Source organism: Rhea pennata, chromosome 21 (assembly GCF_028389875.1).
Source record: "Rhea pennata isolate bPtePen1 chromosome 21, bPtePen1.pri, whole genome shotgun sequence".
Lineage (NCBI taxonomy): Eukaryota > Metazoa > Chordata > Aves > Rheiformes > Rheidae > Rhea > Rhea pennata.
Window position 1 is genome coordinate 932542 of NC_084683.1, and position 21460 is coordinate 954001.

The 21460-nt window shown below is 44.8% G+C and overlaps 1 protein-coding gene across 1 annotated transcript; it reads right to left on the bottom strand.

Annotated features, from left to right (window-relative positions):
- Positions 1-828: 828 nt before the first annotated feature.
- LOC134149663 (3-phosphoinositide-dependent protein kinase 1-like) lies at positions 829-15047 on the bottom strand. The gene is made up of 16 exons (XM_062592897.1): positions 14966-15047; positions 14799-14851; positions 14420-14479; positions 13975-14166; positions 12125-12167; positions 11805-11942; positions 10597-10741; positions 7233-7330; positions 6229-6304; positions 5563-5631; positions 4953-5049; positions 3955-4128; positions 3353-3570; positions 2674-2731; positions 1523-1675; positions 829-936 (listed from the first exon to the last, which is right to left on the bottom strand). The coding sequence occupies exons 1-16, from the start codon at positions 15045-15047 to the stop codon at positions 829-831; spliced, it is 1764 nt and encodes a 587-aa protein (XP_062448881.1).
- Positions 15048-21460: the final 6413 nt, after the last annotated feature.

A 21460-nucleotide genomic window follows, 5' to 3' on the forward strand; every position in this document is an offset into this window, starting at 1 on the left:
AGTTTTCTGAAAGTTATAGCAGAACACTTTTTTTCTTTGGTGAAAGGAAAAAGCACTTCGTAACAGGCCTCAAGAGGCAACGAGATGGTGTTTGTGGGAAATGAATAAATAGGTGTGATGTTTATACTGCTTTTAAAGCAAGGAAGGAACGCCATGGTCAACATTCAACATTTCACTCTCTCACAACCTTTATCGTTGGAGTTTGTCTGCCAGACACGTACATCCGATCCATTCACATAGTTATTAAAGCACCACGTAAATCCTGCGACCAGAACTGTACCAGGAGTTATGCAAGGGTGCAGCCGAGCTGGCTGCAAACACCACATCCCAACAAGCTGGGGACGGAGGGGGGAGGAAGAGAAAGCAGAGGTGGTGCTCAGGAGAGGCAGATAAAAGCTCCCTGATGAAATACAGTGTAACGATCGTCTGAAAGTCACAGAAAACTCCAGCCCCGTAAAATGCAAGGCTGGCACATGATTCGGGGTGTGCATGCATGGGTCGGCTTTAACCGCTCTGAATGAAGCTGTAACGCAAGGTCTATCTGCCCGTCTGCACAGGAACGGGGCTGACGTGCACAAGGCGATCCTCGCCGCAGCGACCCGCACGCAGAAGCCTCAGCGGAGTGCAGGGAGCGAGCGAAGCGACCCTGAACTCCGTTGGGTTTTCGCTTTTAACAAAACAAAGCAAAACAAAACACAGAACAGAGGATTTCAGCCATACGCTTCCCCTGGAGATGGGTAATAGACGGGTTGGGAAGATCCCTCTGCTCGGCTGCACGTGGAGCTCTGGCAGCAAGCAGGGAGACTGGGAAATTTTGGGTGAGCTTCATCATTTAGCAGCATTCTGCTGGTATCGGTGCCACCAAACTTCGTGTATCTTCTCGCACCATTTATGAGCGTTCTGACTCGGGTCCCTCAGCCAGTACGTCCTGTTTGGCTACAAAGGAACAACATCTCCATGAGTATTCCCAACACGGTTAACCCAAAAAGCAGCAAATATTCTGCACCTACCAATAAAATAAATATTCAGAATCAGTTCATCACCTTTTCAAAAGTTAAATTTAATTACCATTGAATTTATATATATAATATATATATATATAATATACATATATATAATATATATAACAATATATATATTCGTGAGATAAGTAGTCAAACAAACTGACAATATATTGTTGGCATACTACTTGTGAGCCACTCTACACAAGAAGTGCTATATCTCAAAAGTCATTCTTAAGTACTTCTTTTCAGACCACAAAATCTATTTGTATCGTATTTATACTTATATAAAACTTAAAACTTATTTCAAGAGAAGACACGTTCTTTTTTTTTGTTAAGCTATCAAGGCTAGTAACCTACAGTCAAAGTAATCTTACACTTAATGACTATATTTAAGGAATTAAATCTTCTCTGGAAAAAAAAATTCTTCATTCTTTCTAACAATTCACAATAGTTTTCCTAGAATCTTAGTGTAGCTTGTAAAAAAAAGGAATGAAAGGAAGAAAGAAAAAGTCATTTACTGTGTGAACAAAAAATGTCTCAAAATTCTTGACTTCTGGGCGCAGCTCGAAAGACCAGGGAATTTCCCCTTTTAGGACTTTCTTGACAGGATCCACGTAATAGAGATGGGGCCCTTCCGTCAGCAGCAGCTGGCGTCGCCGTGCAAACAACCCCTAACGAGAGAAGTAGAAACAGCAATACAAAATGCATAAAGTTAAACGATAAAACTACCTAAAACTCTCAGATCTGTTTCCAGTCTGGGGGGGGTCTCTGCAACTACACTGAAACAAGGGTTACCATGAGATCCTCGGTTATTTAACGATGAAGATCTATAGGCTGTAAACCAGCCAAATTAACACGCTCTAGTTGGCAAAACACAGACTTTTGGTTTGGGAGGGAGGGCAGGGAGAGATGGGGATGTGAACTTCCGAATTCGATGGAAGCAGAATTAAAACAGCTCGGTGGGAAGATAATTTGGCTGTGGAATTTCTTTTACTTTACACATATGACCTCGCTCCTCTTTTTCCTCTGTGTCTCGGTGCATTAATACCATATGGCAAAACACAAGCAGGATTTTAAGGAGTCGTGGTTTTCTGCAGAAAATGAGGAGTAAAGAGCTAATAACTTAGCTGGAAGACAATCTACTTTCCTGTAGAGCTGGCAGAAACTAAGACCATTGCTACTCCTACGTACTACATCACTGTGAATTTTTAAGGCTGTTCTAATGCCACCTCCTCTCTCTCTGTCAGGATATGGGCACTAATAAGATCCAGGGAAAAAGAATGACAGTTCAGAACAACATGGGCTTGTATTTTAGCTCCAAATATTAGTGTCTCAATCCCCAGGCAGACATGCATCGAGATAAAGTATTTACTGGAGCATCAGATAAACGGGAGGAGAGGGAAAGAAAATTTACTGTGGTTTTGAAATGAAAGCACCAACAGCACATTCACTTTTTGCCTTTCTTAAAAAAGAAGAGCATACCACAAAATTAAAGAAAAAACCTTTAAAGGAAAGCACTATGTCTTCTATGAAAATAAATGAGTTTGACACAATTAGATTAAATAAGGAAGTTTTAAAATAGATTCCTCATCCATGCTGCAAATGTGCAAGAAAGTCACAACAAAACTTTTGCTATGTGGGATTAAGAAAAAAAAAGAAAAAACCTTACCTTGCGTTTGTCTACGGGGCCCATTTTTAGGATTAAGTTATTTTCTACAAACTGATGCCTTAAAAGAAAGAAAAATAACTATTATTGCACAAGTAATTCTTCCACAGAACAGTCACCGTTATTTTAACTTAGTAATTCTCCATTTTTCTCTCATGGTCTCCTTTTCTCAGACTCATGAACAACTTTAATAGATGAGTTTTGGCCTCTTCCTTATTCCATCCTGAACAGCTATTTTCTAGAATCTGTCAGGAAAGTCACAACTGAGAAACTCTTCTCAAAAGTGAAGAGAAATGCTGCTGAGCACATCTGGAAAGTATTTGGGTTAAGTATCAACAGAATAGTATAATTCAAAAAACTCATATCAGCTGTGAGAACGAAGGAATCTAGCTTGCTCTAGGACTCTGCAGAGGCGCAGACTTCTCAGCACCGGCACAGTGTCATTTCTGTTCATCCTATACACGTCCTCCATGTCTTTTAGACCTTGCAAATTTTAGAAATGCAGCATTACAGATTTTTTTGATGCTACTGCTTTAAAATTAAACAGCAAAAAAAATCTAAGTTTATAATTGTTCACTTGAAGATGTCAAGTTGCACAAAAATTAATTTGAATCAAAATAACTTTCTCCTTGATTCCTTACTTCAATGCAAATAACAAATAACTACACTCAAAAGAGCTTACCAAGGATTTCCACCAGCCTGTTTTGCCAGAAGTAACCATTTTTCATCTTCAGAAAACTGTAGGTCCAGCTCAAGGGAATTGCTGTCAAGCTCATGGATATAGTGTTCGATGTTGCATCCTGATGCCTGTGGGGAACTTGTCTCTGGGGCAGGCAGGGCATGGGAAGAGGCAGAGCCAGAAACTTGCACGTAGCCAAACTGGCTCAGGAGACTGTCATACTAAAGGAGGGAAATTAGTGTTGCTTGCTTGCCTGATTAAAAGTTTCTTTTGCTATGAACACTTACAGCTGCTTTTAGTTTAAGACTGGTCCAGCACACTTCCGGACACGAAGGCAGCCCACTCCATAGATGACAGGCACTTCTCACAAGAAGCTTGCTTGGCCAAAAGCAAGCAAACCCGAATGTCTTCCAAGCAACAGCTTAATCAGAAAAGTGTTGACTAGTTCAACTTTTGCCCATTAATTGTTTATTAAATTCTGTTAACGCAGTCTGTTCATTAAAATACAACCAGCAGTAGTTTTAACTCAAACGCTTGATAAAGCAGTGATTATGCTTTATAACAATCTCAAGCAGCATCAGAGCTGATTATAGCAAAAGACATACATTTCCGCAACAGTCTTCATCGTCCTCTGACATGGCAGGTAAGTATGCTGCGAGTGTTGGCGGGGTCTGAAGATGTGGGTTCTCCCATACGATGGATTCAAAAAAGGGATGAGCCTTGAGAGGTCCATACCCTCCCATTTCTTCACATCCTAATCTCTTGGTAGTGTCCCGAACCTGAATAAATTAAAATGAAGTTAATTAATGCGTATAAAACAAAAAAAACTTTCAAAAGTCACATTGAACTCTTGAACAAGGGCCGAGGACCATTCACATTTGTGCTGCTACGTGCAGAAACTCTTAAAACCAGTTGGTCTTACTCCCTTAAACATATATGTCTGGAATATGAGGAGACTGATTAAAACACAAGATGCAAGTCACAGTTTTTTTTTCCCCATGCTAATACACCACACTATCCAGCTTCAAGAAGCCTAAAACTAATGGAAATGTTTTCTTCACATTCATTTTAGTATCACTGCTATATCTCCCTATTAAGACTTTTTTTTGTCTCCTTTCCTTTTTTCCCCCTTTTCTGACAAACATTCACATAGACAATAACTATTTGGCTGATACGATAATGAGACGTGAACTAAGTGCTCTAAAATGCAAGGCAAGTTGGTTTAACAAATAACATCTCTCGTGATAAACACGCAATTTTCAAGGAAATAATACGTTATGCAACTTGTGAAGAATTAACCTGAGTACCATGTAAACCTGAATATTTGAATCTCAAATTTTGTATGTACTGAACAGCATTTCAAACCATTTGCTTCCACTTGCCTGAGATATATGTCCTGTCTAAACTTTAGAATTCAGATACAAAAATCTCTAAGTGCTGTTTAATGACAGGTATCAGCTCCTCTACGCAGTCAGTAATAGTCAGAGTTGGTCTTCCTACAAAGTTTGTGATAGAGTCAATAAAACCTTCAGGAAAAAAGAACCACGTGATATATTGAATGTTCTCAACGCCATCAAGTCATTTAATGAGAGCAAGTATTTACCAAGAGCTTTTCTACAAGGTCTTTTGCCTTGGGAAAAAATTTTTCTGGAAAGTCATATTCCAACTTTATTATCTTCTGGAATATAAGATATTCATTTCTGCAAAAGAGAAAGAAATAGCTCTAGTTATTAGTTCTCCCTTAGCTCTCTCGTTAGTTCTCTTGAGTCTCCAACATGACTCTTTCATCTCAGCAGTGTGCAAGATGGATAGATATTAAATGGGGGATCTACAAGCTAAAAGTCGAGTTCCCATAAATCCCTCTGGCATACTTAAGGGGAAACACTGGTAAGCACTGGATGCTTGAATAATAATGGGAAAGGTTCAAATGGCTCAATACAGGGAGCCTCATATTCTCTTCATGAAGACAGATTCCTCAGGGATAGAAACTATGCAGGGAATCCTAGGATAAATTTAGCACTCTCTCCCAGGAACTCCAGCTATACTTGTCTTAGCATCCTCGTGACTTCAGGAAGGAAATCTAAATAAATACACGAGTAAAAGCAGACATGTCAGTAACACCGAAAATACACTACAGTAAGTTATATTTCAGAACTGGGAGTAAGGTAAAAACAAAACCAAGTCAATGTATTCAGGTAACTTAAGTCTCTTACCCAGCTCTAAACGGAGGCAACCCAGCTATGAGTTGATATATTATACATCCCAGAGCCCAGAGGTCAGAGCTTTGAAAGAAAGACAGAAAATATATATACATACATAAACATATATATATATAGCAGCTAATATTTTCCTATAATAAGCCTGTAGACTATGCACAAACAATTTAAGCGTCTGCTAGTTAGAACACAGCATGAACAAAGCAGACAGATCTTCCACTGAGCATAATTTCTACATAATTTCACTTCATTCCTTGACATTAATGCATTTACATCAGGATTTTCCATATTAACCCATGTTTATATGAAGTAGAATTAAAAGGATTGTTTTATTTGAGTAGAACAGAGGGTTTTTCTGTTGCTGTTGTTAATGGAGGAAGTAGAATTAAACTTTTCAGTGCACACACCATCTTCTCCTGGAAGCACCTAATCCTGTCTGTAGGACCCCAAAAGGGAAGAACCACTGAGAAAACCAGCACTCATATAAGGAGCAATACTCAACTAAGGCAAGGAGTAATATTTGCTACGAAAGAATATTTTAACTATCTTTTAGGAACTCTATAGTAAAGCATCTCGTTTCTTTGGAATACTAAATATTGTTTCCATTTAATAGTGTCCTGATGGAAATCAGTACAATTCTCAGACACAACAGAGGGTTCTCACCTTTTACCGGCAGATTCCTCTGTCAGGATTTCTGGAGAAACATACTGCGCTGTCCCTACCAATGAGTTTGCCCGTGCTGGGAAGAGAAGTGAAAGAGTTAAGCAAATACCTACTTACGGGGAAAGAAAAAAGATTGAAAATTATGTAATCTTATCAAGAACCCACAGGGAACTTTTTTTTTTCCTCTTCCCATTCACAAAAACTACTTGGACAAGACAAATCAATTTATCTCACTGATGTGTATAGTTCAGGAAGTTAGGCTTTTTTTATTAAAAAGAAGCAAAATAAAAATCTACTAATTACATACTGGTTAAAAAAAATCATGTTTATCATAAAGAATATTATCTTTCAATTATGTCAATATTATCCCATTGCCTAAATTTTCAGGAGCAGGAGTCAATCAGCTGAACAACCTCCTTTAAACTGCGTCAAAGGACAGCAACAGATGCTGCTAGTTCGCGTCCCTTCTAAATCTGCGCTCCGTTTTTACTACGTGTTATTCAGCAGAAGTCAGATTTGGTGAACGAAAAGCAGTTCAGTCTTGTGCTTCTTTCAGACACGATTTGCAGCGTGAATTCGCTGAAGTTAACACTAAGCAACAAACGAAACAACAATTCCTAACCGTTATATTTGAGCTACTTCAGTATTAACTGGGGCTTAAATACAGAAGCACAGAGTAACAGCTTGCTGTTTCGGGTGAGCCGTACTATTTGTTTGCATTCTTGCCTTGCAAAAGAAAGGTCGTTTGGACTAGTTTAGCTCCCAAAGAAAATATCCTTTCTGATAATTGGTAGTTTACTTGGCTATACCACTGAAACAAATATTAATTCTTCTGACATAATTGAAGCAGAAGCAGAGTGAAAATTGTTTTAAGATCCCTAAATAATTTTTTTGGTGGCTATGGGGTAACGACTAACTCAAAGGTTATAATTTTATAAGTTCATTTTTACATACATCCTGAGGGACCACCAGCTATGCCGCGTGACAAGTGAATAACTGCACACCTTGTCTGCTGTCTGCAGATAGCACTTTTGCTGTTCCAAAGTCTGCTATTTGAATGTGCATGTCTTCATTTAGCAAAATGTTCTTTGGCTTAAGGTCCCTGAAAAAGGTAGATTTTTATATTAAAAATAGCATATAAACTCATATTTCAGAACAGACTAGGTGGTTTATACAGATAATGCTATCACAAATAACACATCCTGAAAACATCGTTACGCCATCTTTTCCTTGACTTGTACTTATCAAGATGCAGACTGACGCTAACAGATTTTGCAAAGCTCATTCCACTTCCATTTCTTCTAAAAAGACGTGATGTAACGGACAGTTAGTTAATCACAAAATGAATTACTGTGTTTCGTTCAACAGAATCCAAAGATCAGTCACTCCCAAACCTTAATTTAAATCATTTCTGATAGACTGATATGGCAATAAGATATTCCAGACCCACTTGCACACAGTACAGAGCTTCACTCAAGTCAAACGAGCACAAAAGCAGCTAACAAAACTAAATGTCTAGAACGGATGAAAACTGTAACACACTTCCACTCTTAACAGTGGCACATTTACCTTTGCCACTTAAAAATCCATGCGTAAATCCATGCGAAATCTGTATTTCAAATGCACACATACCATTTGTATGATCACTGCCTCTGGCTGCACATAAAACCAAGGCTCAGTTTCACACACCCACATGTAACAATATATAGTTAGATGTCCAGAGATTCACTTTGCAAAAAAAGATAGTAACAGATTAAAAATATATTTAAATATATATTTAAAAAATTGCACTGGGTCACACTGTTACAATGCTAACTACCTCATACCAAGTTTTCTTGACTGACAAGAGCAGCCTACATCCTTCCTTCCTAAGAAGGATACTGGGGTGCTTATAAAGACTTAGAAGCTGGGGCAGGGAGTGGAGCATTACTGTTTTTAGTTCACCATCAAGAAAAAATCACCGTGAGACCGAAGCTGTTTCTATGGAGTGCTGCACAGCATTATTTTCCTCACATTACATCAAATGGTTTCCTGTTATTAAAAAGTATTGGGTTGTGCAGTTGCAATTAGCAGTGGGGTTTAAAGTCTATGGACCAGCACAGACAACTGTTGCAATGAAGTAATTAAGATATCCGAACCAGAAAAATAATCCTGTTCATTCTCCTACACCTATTGTAAGAGGTTGAGACCAGCAGAAAGCATATGAATAGAACATCCTTTTAATGGTTTTGTTCAGTGTATTTTTTATATCTATTTATCATAGAATCACAAAACAGTTGGCGCTGGAAAGGACCTCTGGAGATCATCCAGTTCAACCCTCCTGCTCAAGCAGGGGCAGCTACAGCAGGCTGCTCAGGGCTGTGTCCGGTCGGGTTTTGAGTATCTCCAAGGACGACAACTCTGCAACCTCTCTGGGCAATGTGTTCCAGTGTTCAAATACTCTTATAGGGAAGAAATGTCTTCTTGTGTGCAGGTGGAATTTTCTGTTTCAGTTTGTGCCCATTTTGCCTCTTGTTCTGTCACTGGGTACCGCTGAGAAGAGTCTGGCTGCATCTTCTTTACACTCTCCCAAGCAGGGATTTACGCACACTCAGATGATCCTCCCTGAGCCTTCTCTTCTCCAAGCTGAACAGCTTCAGCTCTCTCAGCCTCCCCTCGTATGCTCCTTAACCACGTTACTGCCTTCACCAGACTTACTTCAGCAGGTCCACGTTGTCTCTCTGGGCACTGAGGTGCCCAGAGCTGGACACAGTGCTGTGGATATGGCCTGGAGAGCACTGAGCAGAGGGGAATGATCGCTTCCCCACAGTCTGCTGGCAACACCCTTCCTAACACAGCCCGGGATACCACTGGGTTTCTTTGCTGTAGGCAGCACAGTGCTGGGCCACGTTCAGCTTGTTGATGACCTGGGCAGCCAGAGCCTTCTCTGCAGAACAGCTCTCCAGCTGGTCGGCCCCCAGCTTGCACTGGCACAAGAGGTTATTCCCACCTGAGCGCAGGACTTCACACATCCCTTTACTGAACTCCAAGAACTTCTGTGCCCATAATTTTACATAAACATCTATACACATACAATCTATCTCCACCCTAAGTCTTTGAGAGCAGTCTGTCATCTTAAGGAGGTTCTGCCTGACATCGTATTTCCTTAAGCAGCAGAAAATCCCAAGAGCTTTCGGGCACTGCTAGGGCTTTTGTCTTCTAATTAAATAAACCGTACAACGAGTTCTCTGATCGCATTTCCCTCTCGTTTCGAGCTTCTCATAGTGATCTTCACACAAAGGCAAGTGTAACACACTCCTTGTATCATACAAGATTTCCAATACACGCTCAGTAAGACTGACGATCGTGCAATATTGATTTTAGAAGCATTCTCTCAGTCTAACCCATACATAACACAATAAAAGTGAACCTGGGAATCCACAAACTTTTTTGTAGCGTATGTCCTGTTTCAAATTCCACCAGAAAATTTTACACTTTCAGTGATTTCCATACACAGCCCCTTTAGATCCTATTCTCAGAAAGAAACAGATATCACCGAAAGATAATAGGAAAATATTTTGTCTTTTTAAATATAACTAGAAGTAGTAAAAATGCTATCATCGGATTTATGATTAACCAGCTTTTGACAACCATCAACTGTTCCATGAACAACTGCTTAGAAACCTATAGATGCATCAGATTTCTTCCCAAATGCTCTTTCTGTGGCTCATACTTCTCAAATTTACAAGCTCATTTGACTATTGCAAACAGTTTTAATTTACATTTACTCAATATTGACAAAATGTGCTTATCCAGATAACAGTATCAATATAATTGAACAATTGGAAAAGTCCTATTAAAAACTTTCGGCTAATTTTCACCATTTACCTAGTTCTTGTCCAACTGTTAGACACTCAGTGAAATTGGTTAAAATTGGTCACTTGGTGAAAATTGGCTTACATCAATTTACTTTTTACCAACAAAGTGCTAAACACTAATTCACGCACAAACAGAAATTTAGGTGGTTTTGCTACATAATATCATAGGGAAAAAAAAAGAAAAAAGGTTAACCAAAAAGCCAACCTCATTTTCAGATCACCTAGTTTGAAAAAGACAGAGATGCTTTGGGGAATGCAAGTCCTACGTCAGGAAGTTTTCCTATATTTCCAGCCAGATCAGTTGGTCTAGTAATGGAGATCAGCCCTCCTCCTAAAGTTTGCTTTGTTTAGCTCCCCGTGTTATCTTAACAGTACTACCACTAATGAAACACTATTATGTTCTTATTAGCTTTCACAAAGTCCATGTTTGGTTTAGGTTTCATTAAGAACATCTCTAGAAAAATACCTTGTGCATAATCAAAAGCACGTTGCTCTTAATTTTGTATATTACCTGTGAATAATTCCCTTCCCGTGCAAATACTCCAGGGCTGACACAATTTCAGCAGTATAAAACCTGGTACAGGGCTCATCGAATGAGCCAGTTTTGCGTATATACTTTAGAAGCTCTCCATTTTTGGCATAGCTAAGCCCAAAATCTGAACACAAGAAGTTAAGGTCTATCACTAGGACATTTTACAACAAAAAACCCCACACCTTGTTCTGAAGACAAGAATGCAAATAACGAACAAAAAGAAAGGAGCAATAGGGAAGAAGCTCATTAATTTGAAATGTTACATACTAACAACCCCAAACATGTTCTTATTAAATGCATCCCAAACCCAGGACACAGGTCCTAATTTTGTAAGCATAACAAAGACTAAACAGGAGGTAAAACCATAATTTTCCCCGAGACAGTCATCTGAAGATTTGATTTTAATTGTACAAATAATTGACTACAAAGAAAACCATTTACAGTCATAATGAACATTCAAACTAAGCTTGTTATTGCCATTCATCTGGAAGGTTACAAAAAGTTAGTCTTGTATACGATGAGTTAAAGTCTACATTGCAGAATATTTAGGAGGAAATTCACATTACTGACAATCCCTTCACAGTAAAAAAACAAAAACGCTCCAACCAAGCTGGCTGCAAACCAATGAGCTTTCCAGATGAAATTGCATTTCGCAGCTACTGCTGGGGCAAAGACTCGGGAGCAGCTGCTCAAACAGGTTTTCAGTGCTCTGTCACTCAGCCTGGTCTATAAGCACTTATACATGAGAAACCCTATAGCAGACCTAATTGCTTAAATGAAAAATAATAGTAAACACAGCTGGTTACTCTGATCTTAAATATAAGAATTTTGGTATTTTAATTTATATCAAAAGTAAAACATTTCACACACATCCCAGGAAAAACTACTCTTTTTTTTTTAACATGAACTTTTGCAATTTTTCCTTTAGAATTTGTGTGAACACTAATTTCTATTCAGCTTCTCCCACCCCCACCATTCCCACTTCTCCTTAAGGGGGCACACTCATTCTAGTCACTCAATTTTTATTATTGAAAGTATGGCTGCAAAAATTGCATCTCAAACATTTCTGTCCAAATATTCTAAATATCTGATTTTCATCATCTGTTAGCTGCCGTTTAAAGGAATCAAAATTGGAGGTTATTATTTTTAAGAAAGCGTAGTAGCAAATACTGAAATTCAAAGGATACAGAGCTTTTCATCATCCTGAAAGGTGAAGTAGAGTTTCACAAAGAAGGGGTGATCCAGACGGGACATTACATTTCTCTCACGCATGACATATAGCACCTTGTTTTCTTTTATGATACGACGTTTTTCCAGAATTTTAACTTAATGCAAAAGACAGAGTGAAAATGCAGAGGAGCAGCAACCAAACGAAGTTCATCCAAGCAAATTTTGTTCGATAAAATTGGCGTAAAGATCCTAAATCTTACTTTTGCACATTTCGTAACATAACTCTATTGATACAGCATCTCAAGAAAATATTTATGCTGAAGGAGTCGATACTTACTGGCGTATTCTCTAGAAGTTGCCAGTTCTCGAGCCAAGACAACCTGTTGTGACAGGAGAGAAAATACACTGTAGCCGTTCATTAAAGACATATAATAACATCAATTTTGATCTTCCAGTATTTAACATTCTCCTTGCCCAGAATAAACTATCGTGGCTCCAACCAACAAAATATTTGAGCATGTGCTTGTATTATGCTGGTTTCAGTGAGACCTCTGCAGAAATTCTGTCCAGCGTAATGCCATTTGTTTTGCTAAAAGACCTATAAACCTGCTTGGGTGATCATTAATTCACATTTTATTTTGTCTTCAGAAGAGTTTGGAAGATTTTAACATAAAACAAAGTAAATTGCTGGAAAAAAAAAGAGGAAAGGTCTTTTAAGAAGTCAATTGCCACACATTGTACTTTTGGTTCTCTTAGGTTTCCTTCCACTGAACGCATTCGAGTATACCACATGGTCTCAGTTTGTCCTAACCAGTAAGCCACAAAATAAAATAAGATAAAATAGTGGCATTACAAGAAAGAAGAGAGAACAGCGGGGTGCATATTAACACCACACATACTATAAGGGGCTCGAATCTCATCCACTCTGCGGGAGGAAGGGACAGGAATAAGAACTGTGAGTCCTACAGAAAGGGATTAGAAGCATCTAAGGTAGATAAAAACTGGAGAAAGACTCACAGAACGTGTAAGCACCAAATTCGGGTAACAACAAAACAGAAAAAAAATCAGTTAAACTCCTCAAATTGGAGAATCAAGACGAGCAAAGAGCCTTCAAGAGAAGGCTCCAAAGCAGAAATAATTGCCGATATCCTCGGCAGACATCGTGTCCAAGCCTAACTCTGAGCTTGAATAAATACTTCAGCTTGCCAGAGACAAAGCCACTGTTTAGCCAAATACTCATAATTCTCTTATGAAAGTTGTCTATGAATCAAGTGCATTTTCACTGCTTTTCAAGAGCGGAGCAATAACCAGGGGGCCCGAAGGCAGAGTTTGCCCACGTTTGTAAAACCACCTGTCTCAGCCACAGGTTTAAAGGCAGTTGCCACTGCAAAGCTGCGCAGTGCTGAGGGCTGGTCACACACATCTCTGATGAACTCCAAATTTAGTCCTAGAACCAGGCAGAGTCTATAGGAATTTAATAGAAGCCCATGCAAATGGAACAGATTCATAACAGATTCATAACAATTCAGAGTAAATTTTTATTTCTTTTAACGTCTGAGTCACTATGCGGTCATTGGAGTCGTGTAAATATGAAGGCCCTTGCTTTTGGAGATGAACGCTTGCTCAATCAGAATTCTGGTGAGGATCCTGAGGAGCATCAACAGACCTCTGAATTTGCAACCATCTTTATAAAAAAAACAGAAGCTGTCTGTGAGATGTTATAGTAGCACGAAGATACATGCACCATAGGTACACAAGCGCAAGTGTGTTTCCTTCCTGCAGGCCAGAGACCGAAGCTACTTAAGCTTAAAGTTTCTTAATTAAAAAAAAATCAGTTGCTGAATTGGCCAGATTGGCCATTGCTTCCTCCTCCCCCCCACTTTGTTTTAATAGTAAAAACACAACTATTCTCAAGTCCTCCTAAAAATCTCCTAAAAATCCAAGCATCAAGTTTTCAGGACGGAATAGAACTTTGGATGATTTAAAAAGATCCAGGAAACCCAGCACTCTCATTCAGCGCAACGTGTAATTTGAATAGTTGAATTCAAAACCATTTTCTGTCCTGCTCATTGACTCTCCAAGCTGGTTTCCAATGTGGAAATTTTACTGGCACTACTTGCACACCAAATTTGGAACTTTATCTGAGATATTTGGCAGACTAACAAGTAGAATTTATTAGAAAGTTACCGTAGAAAAAGCTCCTTCACCCAGGATTTTCCCAAATTCGAAGTCATCAGGCCGTTTCAGTCTCGGCCGTGGAGGCTGCTGCCCTACGCGTCGCTGCGAGGGGCTAGAACTAGATCCTGCTCCAGCCGCGAGGCCTTCCATGGGAGAGCCGCTGCCACGGGGGCCGGCCCGCCTCTGCCCGCCTCTGCCCGCCTGGACCCCGCCCCGCCCCGCCCCCCCCAGACACTTGGGCCCCTCTCCAGATACCTGGGCCCCTCTCCTGCACCCCTGGGTCCCCCTCCCCGACACGTGGGCCCTTCTCCAGATACCTGGGCCGCTCTCCTGGACGCCTGGGCCCTTCACCTGGACGCCTGGGCCCCTTCCCAAATGCCTGGGCCCCTCCCGGACACCTGGGCCCCCTGCCCCAGACGCCTGGGCCCCTCCCGGACCCGTGGGCCCCGCTCACCAGGGGGCGGCAGTGGGCCTGGAACTGCTGCACTTGCTCTCGCAGCGTCGCTGGGGGCAGCTGGGGCCAGAAGTCGTGGGGGGGGGGCGGTGCCAGCCGGGGGGGCCTGGGGCGGCCCCACACGTCCCTCTGTGCCCCACACATCCCTCCACGCTCCACACGTCCTCACCCAGCCCATACATCCCCCCAGCCCCACACTACCTCCCCCACCCCACACCTCCCCCCAGCCCCTCCCCAAGCCCACACATCCCCCCAGACCCACATGCCCCACACATTCCCCCCCCAGCCCCCCACGTCCCCCCCAGCCCCATATGCCCCACAAGTTCCCCCCCCAGCCCCACACGGCCGCCCAGCCCCACAAGTTCCCCCCCAGCCTCACATGTACATTGGAGGGTGGCGGGGGCAGGACGAGCCTCTCCGGGGTTCTCAGCACTGTGGGGCAGAGACGGGCTCAGCAGCTGCCCCCCAAGCGCCCCCCAGCACCCCACGTGCCCCGCTGCCCCCCAGGTCCCTCCCCAGCCCCCCAAGTGCCCCCCAAGTGCTCACTGGGGGGCGGGGGTGACGCCACCTCCTCGGGAATCTCCTCCACTGTGGGGCTGGGCGGCGCCGTGGGGCCGGGCCACGCCATGGGGCTGCTGTCCCCCAAGTGCCCCCCCCACACCGCTGCAGTGACGCCCCCCCCAGTGCCCCCTGCCCCACAAGTGCCCCCCAGGCCCTCCCAGTGCCTCATAGTCCTCCCCATCTCCCCATTCTTCCCAGTCCCCCCAGTCCAGTCCCCCCAGTCTCTCCCAGTACCCCTCAGTCACCCCCATTCCCCCCAGTCCAGTCCCCTCAGTCCCCTCAGTCTAGTTCTCCCATTCTCCTTAGTGCCCCCCAGTCCCCCCAGTCTCTCCCAGTCCCCCCATTCCCCCCAGTCCATTCCCCCCAGTCCCCCCAGTCCAGTCCCCCCCAGTCCCTGCCAGTTCCCCCAGTCCAGTCCCCCCAGTCTCTCCCAATCCCCCTAGTCCGGTCCCTCCCAGTCTCTCCCAGGCCCTCCCAGTCTCCCCAGTCCAGTCCCCCCAGTCTTTCCCATTCCCCCCAGTCCAGTCCCCCTAGCCACTCCCAGTTCCCCCAGTCCAGTCCCCTCCAGTCCCCCCAGTCTCTCCCAGTTCCCCTAGTCCCCCCAGTCTGGTCCCCCCTAGTTTCTCCCAGTCCCTCCCAGTCTCTCCCAGTTCCCACCAATCTCTCCCAGTCCCCCCAGTTTCTCCCAGTCCCCCTAGTCTCTCCCAGTTCCCTCCAGGCCCCCCCAGTCCCCGCCAGTCCCTGCCAGTTCCCCCAGTCCAGTCCCCCCAAGTCTCTCCCAGTCCCCCCTGTTCCCCAGTTCCTCCCAGTCCCCCCAGTCCAGTCCCCCCGGTCTCTCCCAGTCCCCCCCAGTCCCCCTAGTCCATCCCAGTCCTTCCCAGTCCCCCCCAGTCTTTCCCAGTCCCCCTAGTCCCACCTGGCGGCAGCAGGTCACCCCCAGCCTCTGCCAGCAGCTCCAGCTCCTCCATGGTCACTTCGGGTAGCTCCGACTGCGGGGTCTGGGCCAGGCGAGGGGGCGGGGCCACGAGAGGGGGCGGGGCCACGAGAGGGGGCGGGGCCACACTCGGGGGCGGGGCCACGTACAGGGCTGTGATAGGTTAGGGGCCGCGTGTAGCGGTGGGGCCACGTGCAGGGCGGGGGCTGTGGGGCCACGTGAGGGGGTGGGGCCTCTCCAGCTTTTGGGGGGCACATGGGGGCGGGGCCATACCCAGGGTGGGGAGCAGGGCCCTGCTATGGGGCAGGGTCTCGCTATGGGTCTGGGCTGTGCCATGGGGCAGAGCCCACCTTGATGGAGGGGCGGGGGGAAGGGCTCCGCTGCTTGCAAGGCTGCGGGTGCGTTCAAATGCCGGCGGGTGCCCTCTCGCTGCAGCAGGGGCAGCGGTGCTGGTGAGGGGGCTGCTTTCCTGCAGGAGCTCCCGAAGAGGCTGTTGGGGCTGTGAGCAGGGGACCCAGCGCCCTGTCACCGAGGGGAACTGACCTGCGAGCCAGGCGTGCCGGCCTGCGCCGAGCAGCTGGGCCTGGGCGGCTTGGTGGGGTTTTGGTGCAGGAAGCTTTGAACCTTTTGTGGGTCTGAGATGCATTTTCAAGTGTTTCCCTGAGTTGCTGCTGCCCTCGCAGCCCACAGGTGCTGCTCAGAGCTGTGTTTGGGATCTGCTGGGCAGAGTGTGAGCAGGTTGCTGGTGTCCTCAGGAGATGCCCTTCCCAGCAGTCTCTTTTGTTGTGGAAACTACATTTCAGAGTGTCTCTGAGAGAGGATGGCCTACATGTCATGTTGTGCCCTCGCTGCTGTTTTGGGGACCTGGTATAAAGACATGGTCTCACCTATGCCAAAAAGAGGAGTAGGACGTCTCAGTGGCCTTGCTGGCTGTTCTCTCACAGAAACAGCTCAGCATGGTGGGGAGACATTTGACCCTAACTGTTGTGACTATTTAAGGCCAGCAGAACTGACAGTAACACTCTGATTCTGTCTCTCTTTCTAGGTTGCTCCAGTTGTGTACATTCCCAGTTCAGTCCTCAAGCCACTGAGAATGGAGCCAGGGTGTGTCCCTGTAGCTGTCAACATCTTTGCCAGCATCTTGAGCCCCTGTGGCAGCAGCTGCAAGTGAATGAGATGAGGCTATGTACGGGTGCAACGGCTTCCATAAATGTGCCTGGCTGTTTCAGTATTGGAGAGGCCAGTGGTATTAGGAGCGGACCTCAAAGGATATGAGGAGTGTCCATTTCGGTCGTGGGATGCGTCTCCTCTGTGCTCCTCTTACCGCCATAGGAAAGGGACTGTGGTCAGTGGTGTGGGCAGCCCGTGCCTGATGCGGGTCCTCAGGCCTTTGCAGCGTGCCCATGTTTGGGTGCAGCTGGTAGCAGGGCCCTGTCGTGCTGGATGCCCCCGAGGCAGGCAGGAGTAACTGCGGTCCTGGGAGGGGACGCACATGCTGCCTGAGCAGGACCTGCACGTGCAGAACATGTGTGCCCTCTGTGCGGCTTGTTGCGGCTGCTGGGGACCCAGCAGCACCTTGGCCTCACTGCCCTGGCAATCGCCCGGGACAATGTGCCCTTGCTGCGTTTGCAGGCATTGCGCAGAGAAACTACCATCACGGCCGAGGAGACGCCACGGAGGCTGCCCGCAACGCAGCAAGATGGAGCGGCTCGTGCAGAGGAGACGCCAAAGCTGGTGAGGCGTTGGGCCAAGGCAGCACAGCGTGCTGTGAGGTGTGCCGTGCTGCTGTCCCGGGAAATGGGAGCAGACTGCCTTTCCTCCTGGAGGGGAAAAAGAGGCCCCCAAGCTGGGCACGACTGGTCCCAGCACAGCGCCAGCCTGCCGAGGCTCAGACCGAGAGTGCGCAGCGAAGTCTAGAAGTGCGTGCCTGTGTGTTTGAGGCATAAAACGCTCTGCGGTGTGCACAGCACCCTGTGAGTTGGCGCAGGCAGTGGGAGAGTCTGGAGAGAGATGGGGCAGTGCCTGTTTGATTTTGCCTGGAAGGATCCTGTGTAGTGCTCGGGGATCGTGTCTGGGGTCAGTGAGCTCTTTGAGGCAGGGGCCTTTGAGCATCCGTAGTAAAAAAGTGGGCTGATGGCCCCCTAAGAGCTGGGTAACTGTATGAGAATGTAGAAGGCAGAGGGTGGCCCAGGATGCAGCAGGTGCATCTGGTTGACTGCTGTTGTGGAGGAAAGAAAGTGGGAGGTGATAAAGGATCTGTCTTGAGCACAACACGGCCCACTCGCCCTTTGGCCCTAGATGTGGTGGATGCACAGGGCCTTGGCTGGAAGACTAGGCCAGCCATCAGGGGTGCTGACGGCACTGTGGCAGCTTTGGCTGTGGTGCCCAAGCAGCTGCTGGTGCGAGTGCTGCTGGGCGTGAGGCTGCCAAGCCCCATGAGCACCCAGTGGCAGTGCCCGCGGGGAGATGGCACCCATGCCGGGAGCAGGCAGGGGGGACACAGACTCATGGCTTGTTGCGTGCTGAGAGCAGGCAGATGGGGTTGCAAGGAGCTGGTCGGGATGCATCGGGCAGGGGTGGTGGTGGCAGTGCCAGAGCCTGCTCTGTGCCAGCTGGCAAGCTACTCCCCAGCGCAGGGAAGACGCTACTGTCCCTGGAAAGCTCCAAGCAGAAAACCTTCCAAGCTGGTCTTGAGCCAAAGGAAGACGAGTGCTATTGGTGATCTGCCATCAGAGTCACGGGATGCATCTCCTCTGCGCTCCTCTTACCCCCCACATGAAAGGGACTGTGGTCAGATGGGAGGGAGGCATCTCAGCAGTGGGGTGATGCTGCCGCTTGCCAGCCGTGCCCCCAGGACTAGGGCTGATGTTGCGAAGAAAATGAGACATCACCACACATTCAATGTGAATGCTAAAGAATGTCTGTCTTTATTGTGCCAGTGGTCGTACTTATAAGCTGCAATCAAGCTGCAGAGTCTTTGTAGATCATGTGAGAGCATATAACAGCATATTTGGCAAGAATCCAGGAAGAGTACAATGGGAGCTCATTAAGAAGTCCACTAAAACAAATCAAAAGCCGCTTATCCTTCCAGAGAACTCCTCCATGTCCTGTTTCACATCTTGTTTTGGTTTCGCAAGAAGGTCACCAGAAATTCTCATACTTGTGTATTTCCATCACATCTGTCGTTATACCACAATTCTCCTGTTTTACTTGAGACAAGCAAATCCCACACCTCCCCCCTTTCTTGATTTTAAGGCCGCCTCGATCATACTATTTAGAAGTCCTGACATGCCTTGTATCATACATGGAAATACAGCAAGAAATACCAGGAACACTATTATACCAATGAACAAATATTTTATCAATGTCTTCCACCATCCTTGAAGCCCCAATTATTGTAACCATTCATCTAAACCATCCTCCAAATGCAGTTTTCCCGTATTATCCCGCAATTCTTGTAACTGTTTTTGAATTGATTTTGCATGATCAGACAAGTTAAAACAACACATACCCTCAAAGTCTTCACACCCATTTCCATGCATTAACAACAAGAAATCAATGGCTGCTCGATTCTGTAAAGTAGCTTTTTGAACACTATCTAAATCGACGGCCAAGTCGTACAAAATTTTCAATGTTAAATTTACTTGTTTCCCTGCCCAACATGTTAAGGCATAAATTGTTTTGGCATTATGTACAGCAGTATGTTGGGGTACAAATATCGAGCTTATTATATTCAGGGCAGGCCCCCACAGGGATACTGTATCACTACAATTTGCATCTAAAACAGCCCTTTTCACTTTATGGGGGAATGTTGTGTTAGATCCTTTTAAAGCTTCAACTATATATTGCAAGTGTTGTCTCTGGGGCATTAAAAAGGTTAATTTCCCTAAATAACAAGGACCTCCAAAAAGCAAAGCTGGAATTCCTGCCCATGCACGATCTCCACAGATTAAAAAATAACCGGGAGGTAATGCATAGGGCGAGGTACGATTATAAGGAACCTGTGGGTTACTAGCATTACAATACTGCGTTTCATTGACTGATTTAGAGGGAGACACATTTGTATCTTCCCCTGCCCCAGAGGCAGCAGAAAATGTTACACATCCAAACGAATCATTAGATCCTAATAGATCAAGTTCCTGAGGGGGCAGCATCTTTTTCGTAAGATGTTTAATTACTAAGGCTTGTGCTGTAGAAGAAACACCCCACTGTTGACTTTCGGCTTGACACTGTATAACAGAGTCATCGATACCACTAAGGGAGGTCCAATTAGAAAAATCAGATAGATTGAAATAAGGCAAGCCCATGAGACAAGTCCGAAACGGACTACCAGCTTGTGAAAGAGATAAACAAAAATCAGTCACTCCTACCGTTCTCGCCCATGTGACCCACATATTTGGTCTCTGCTGTGTTTGCACCATTTCAAAGGGGAGAGTAGCTGTTTTTTGAACATGTACAAACACACATATTACTATTATTATGGTCCATTCTCTTGCTGCTCGTGCTGTCTGAGAGGCTCCTTCCAAGGTTTCACCCATTCCAAAGGTATCCACCGAGGACTGATATCTGTCAAAACACAAGCATAGCCCCTACCCCATGTTAGTAATTTAACTGGGCCTTCCCATTCATTTCTTTGTACACGAAACCATTTCACCAGAGGTCTTTCTTGTGATTCTTCAGCCCTTTGTCGTAAATGTCGCAATATTGGAGGTTCTCGCAAATCACTACGGATGTTCAACCAATTAAGGACAGATAATGCCGAAACGGTGTAATTGTTGTTTCAATGTCTTATGTGCTCGTTCAATAATGGCCTGTCCAGTCGAATTTCCAGGTACACCAGTGAGGTGCTTCACCCCCCATTGCTGAAGAAAATGACGAGTAGAATGAGCTATATAACTAGAACCATTATCAGTCTTTATCACTTTCGGTATACCCAAAACAGCAAAACACTGTGTCCAATGCCTCTGTGCAGCGCGGGCAGATGTATTAGTCAAGGCTGATGCCCATAACATTTGAGAGTAAGTATCAACCATAGCATGTACATATTTTTGATTCCAAAAGTTAGGTATGATCGTTACATCTGTCTGCCATAATTCTAAAGGTCCAAGACCACGCGGGTTGACTCCAGCATCTATTACTGAAGAAAAAGGGGCACAAGATGGACATGCTGATACAATATTCTTCGCCTGAGACATAGTTAAGCCAACTTGCCGACTAAGAGCTTTCGCAGACTGATGGAAAAAAATCACGTGAAAGTACAGCTTGTTTAAATATATCAGGTATCGTTACCATGGAAACTAATTTATCTGCTCTAATGTTACTTTCTGCTAAGCCGTCTAAAATAGGTGTGTGACTTTTAATATGAGTAACAAAATAAGAGAAGGTTCGCACATCTAACACATGCCAAAGACGCAAAAGCAAATCCCACGAAACAGTATTAACAGTATGTCGAATAAAAGATCGCTCAATTCTTTTAACAATACCTACTACATATAATGAGTCACATACAATATTTATAAGTTGTTTATCAAAGCGCTGAAATACTT

Coding starts and splice junctions, on each gene's coding strand:
- LOC134149663 (XM_062592897.1), bottom strand. CDS start 15,047: ATGGCGTGGCCCGGCCCCACGGCGCCGCCCAGCCCCACAGTGGAGGAG. Junction 5,632..6,228: donor GAGGAATCTGCCGGTAAAAG/GTGAGAACCCTC, acceptor TTTCTTTCAAAG/CTCTGACCTCTGGGCTCTGG. Junction 5,050..5,562: donor TTGCCTCCGTTTAGAGCTGG/GTAAGAGACTTA, acceptor TCTCTTTTGCAG/AAATGAATATCTTATATTCC.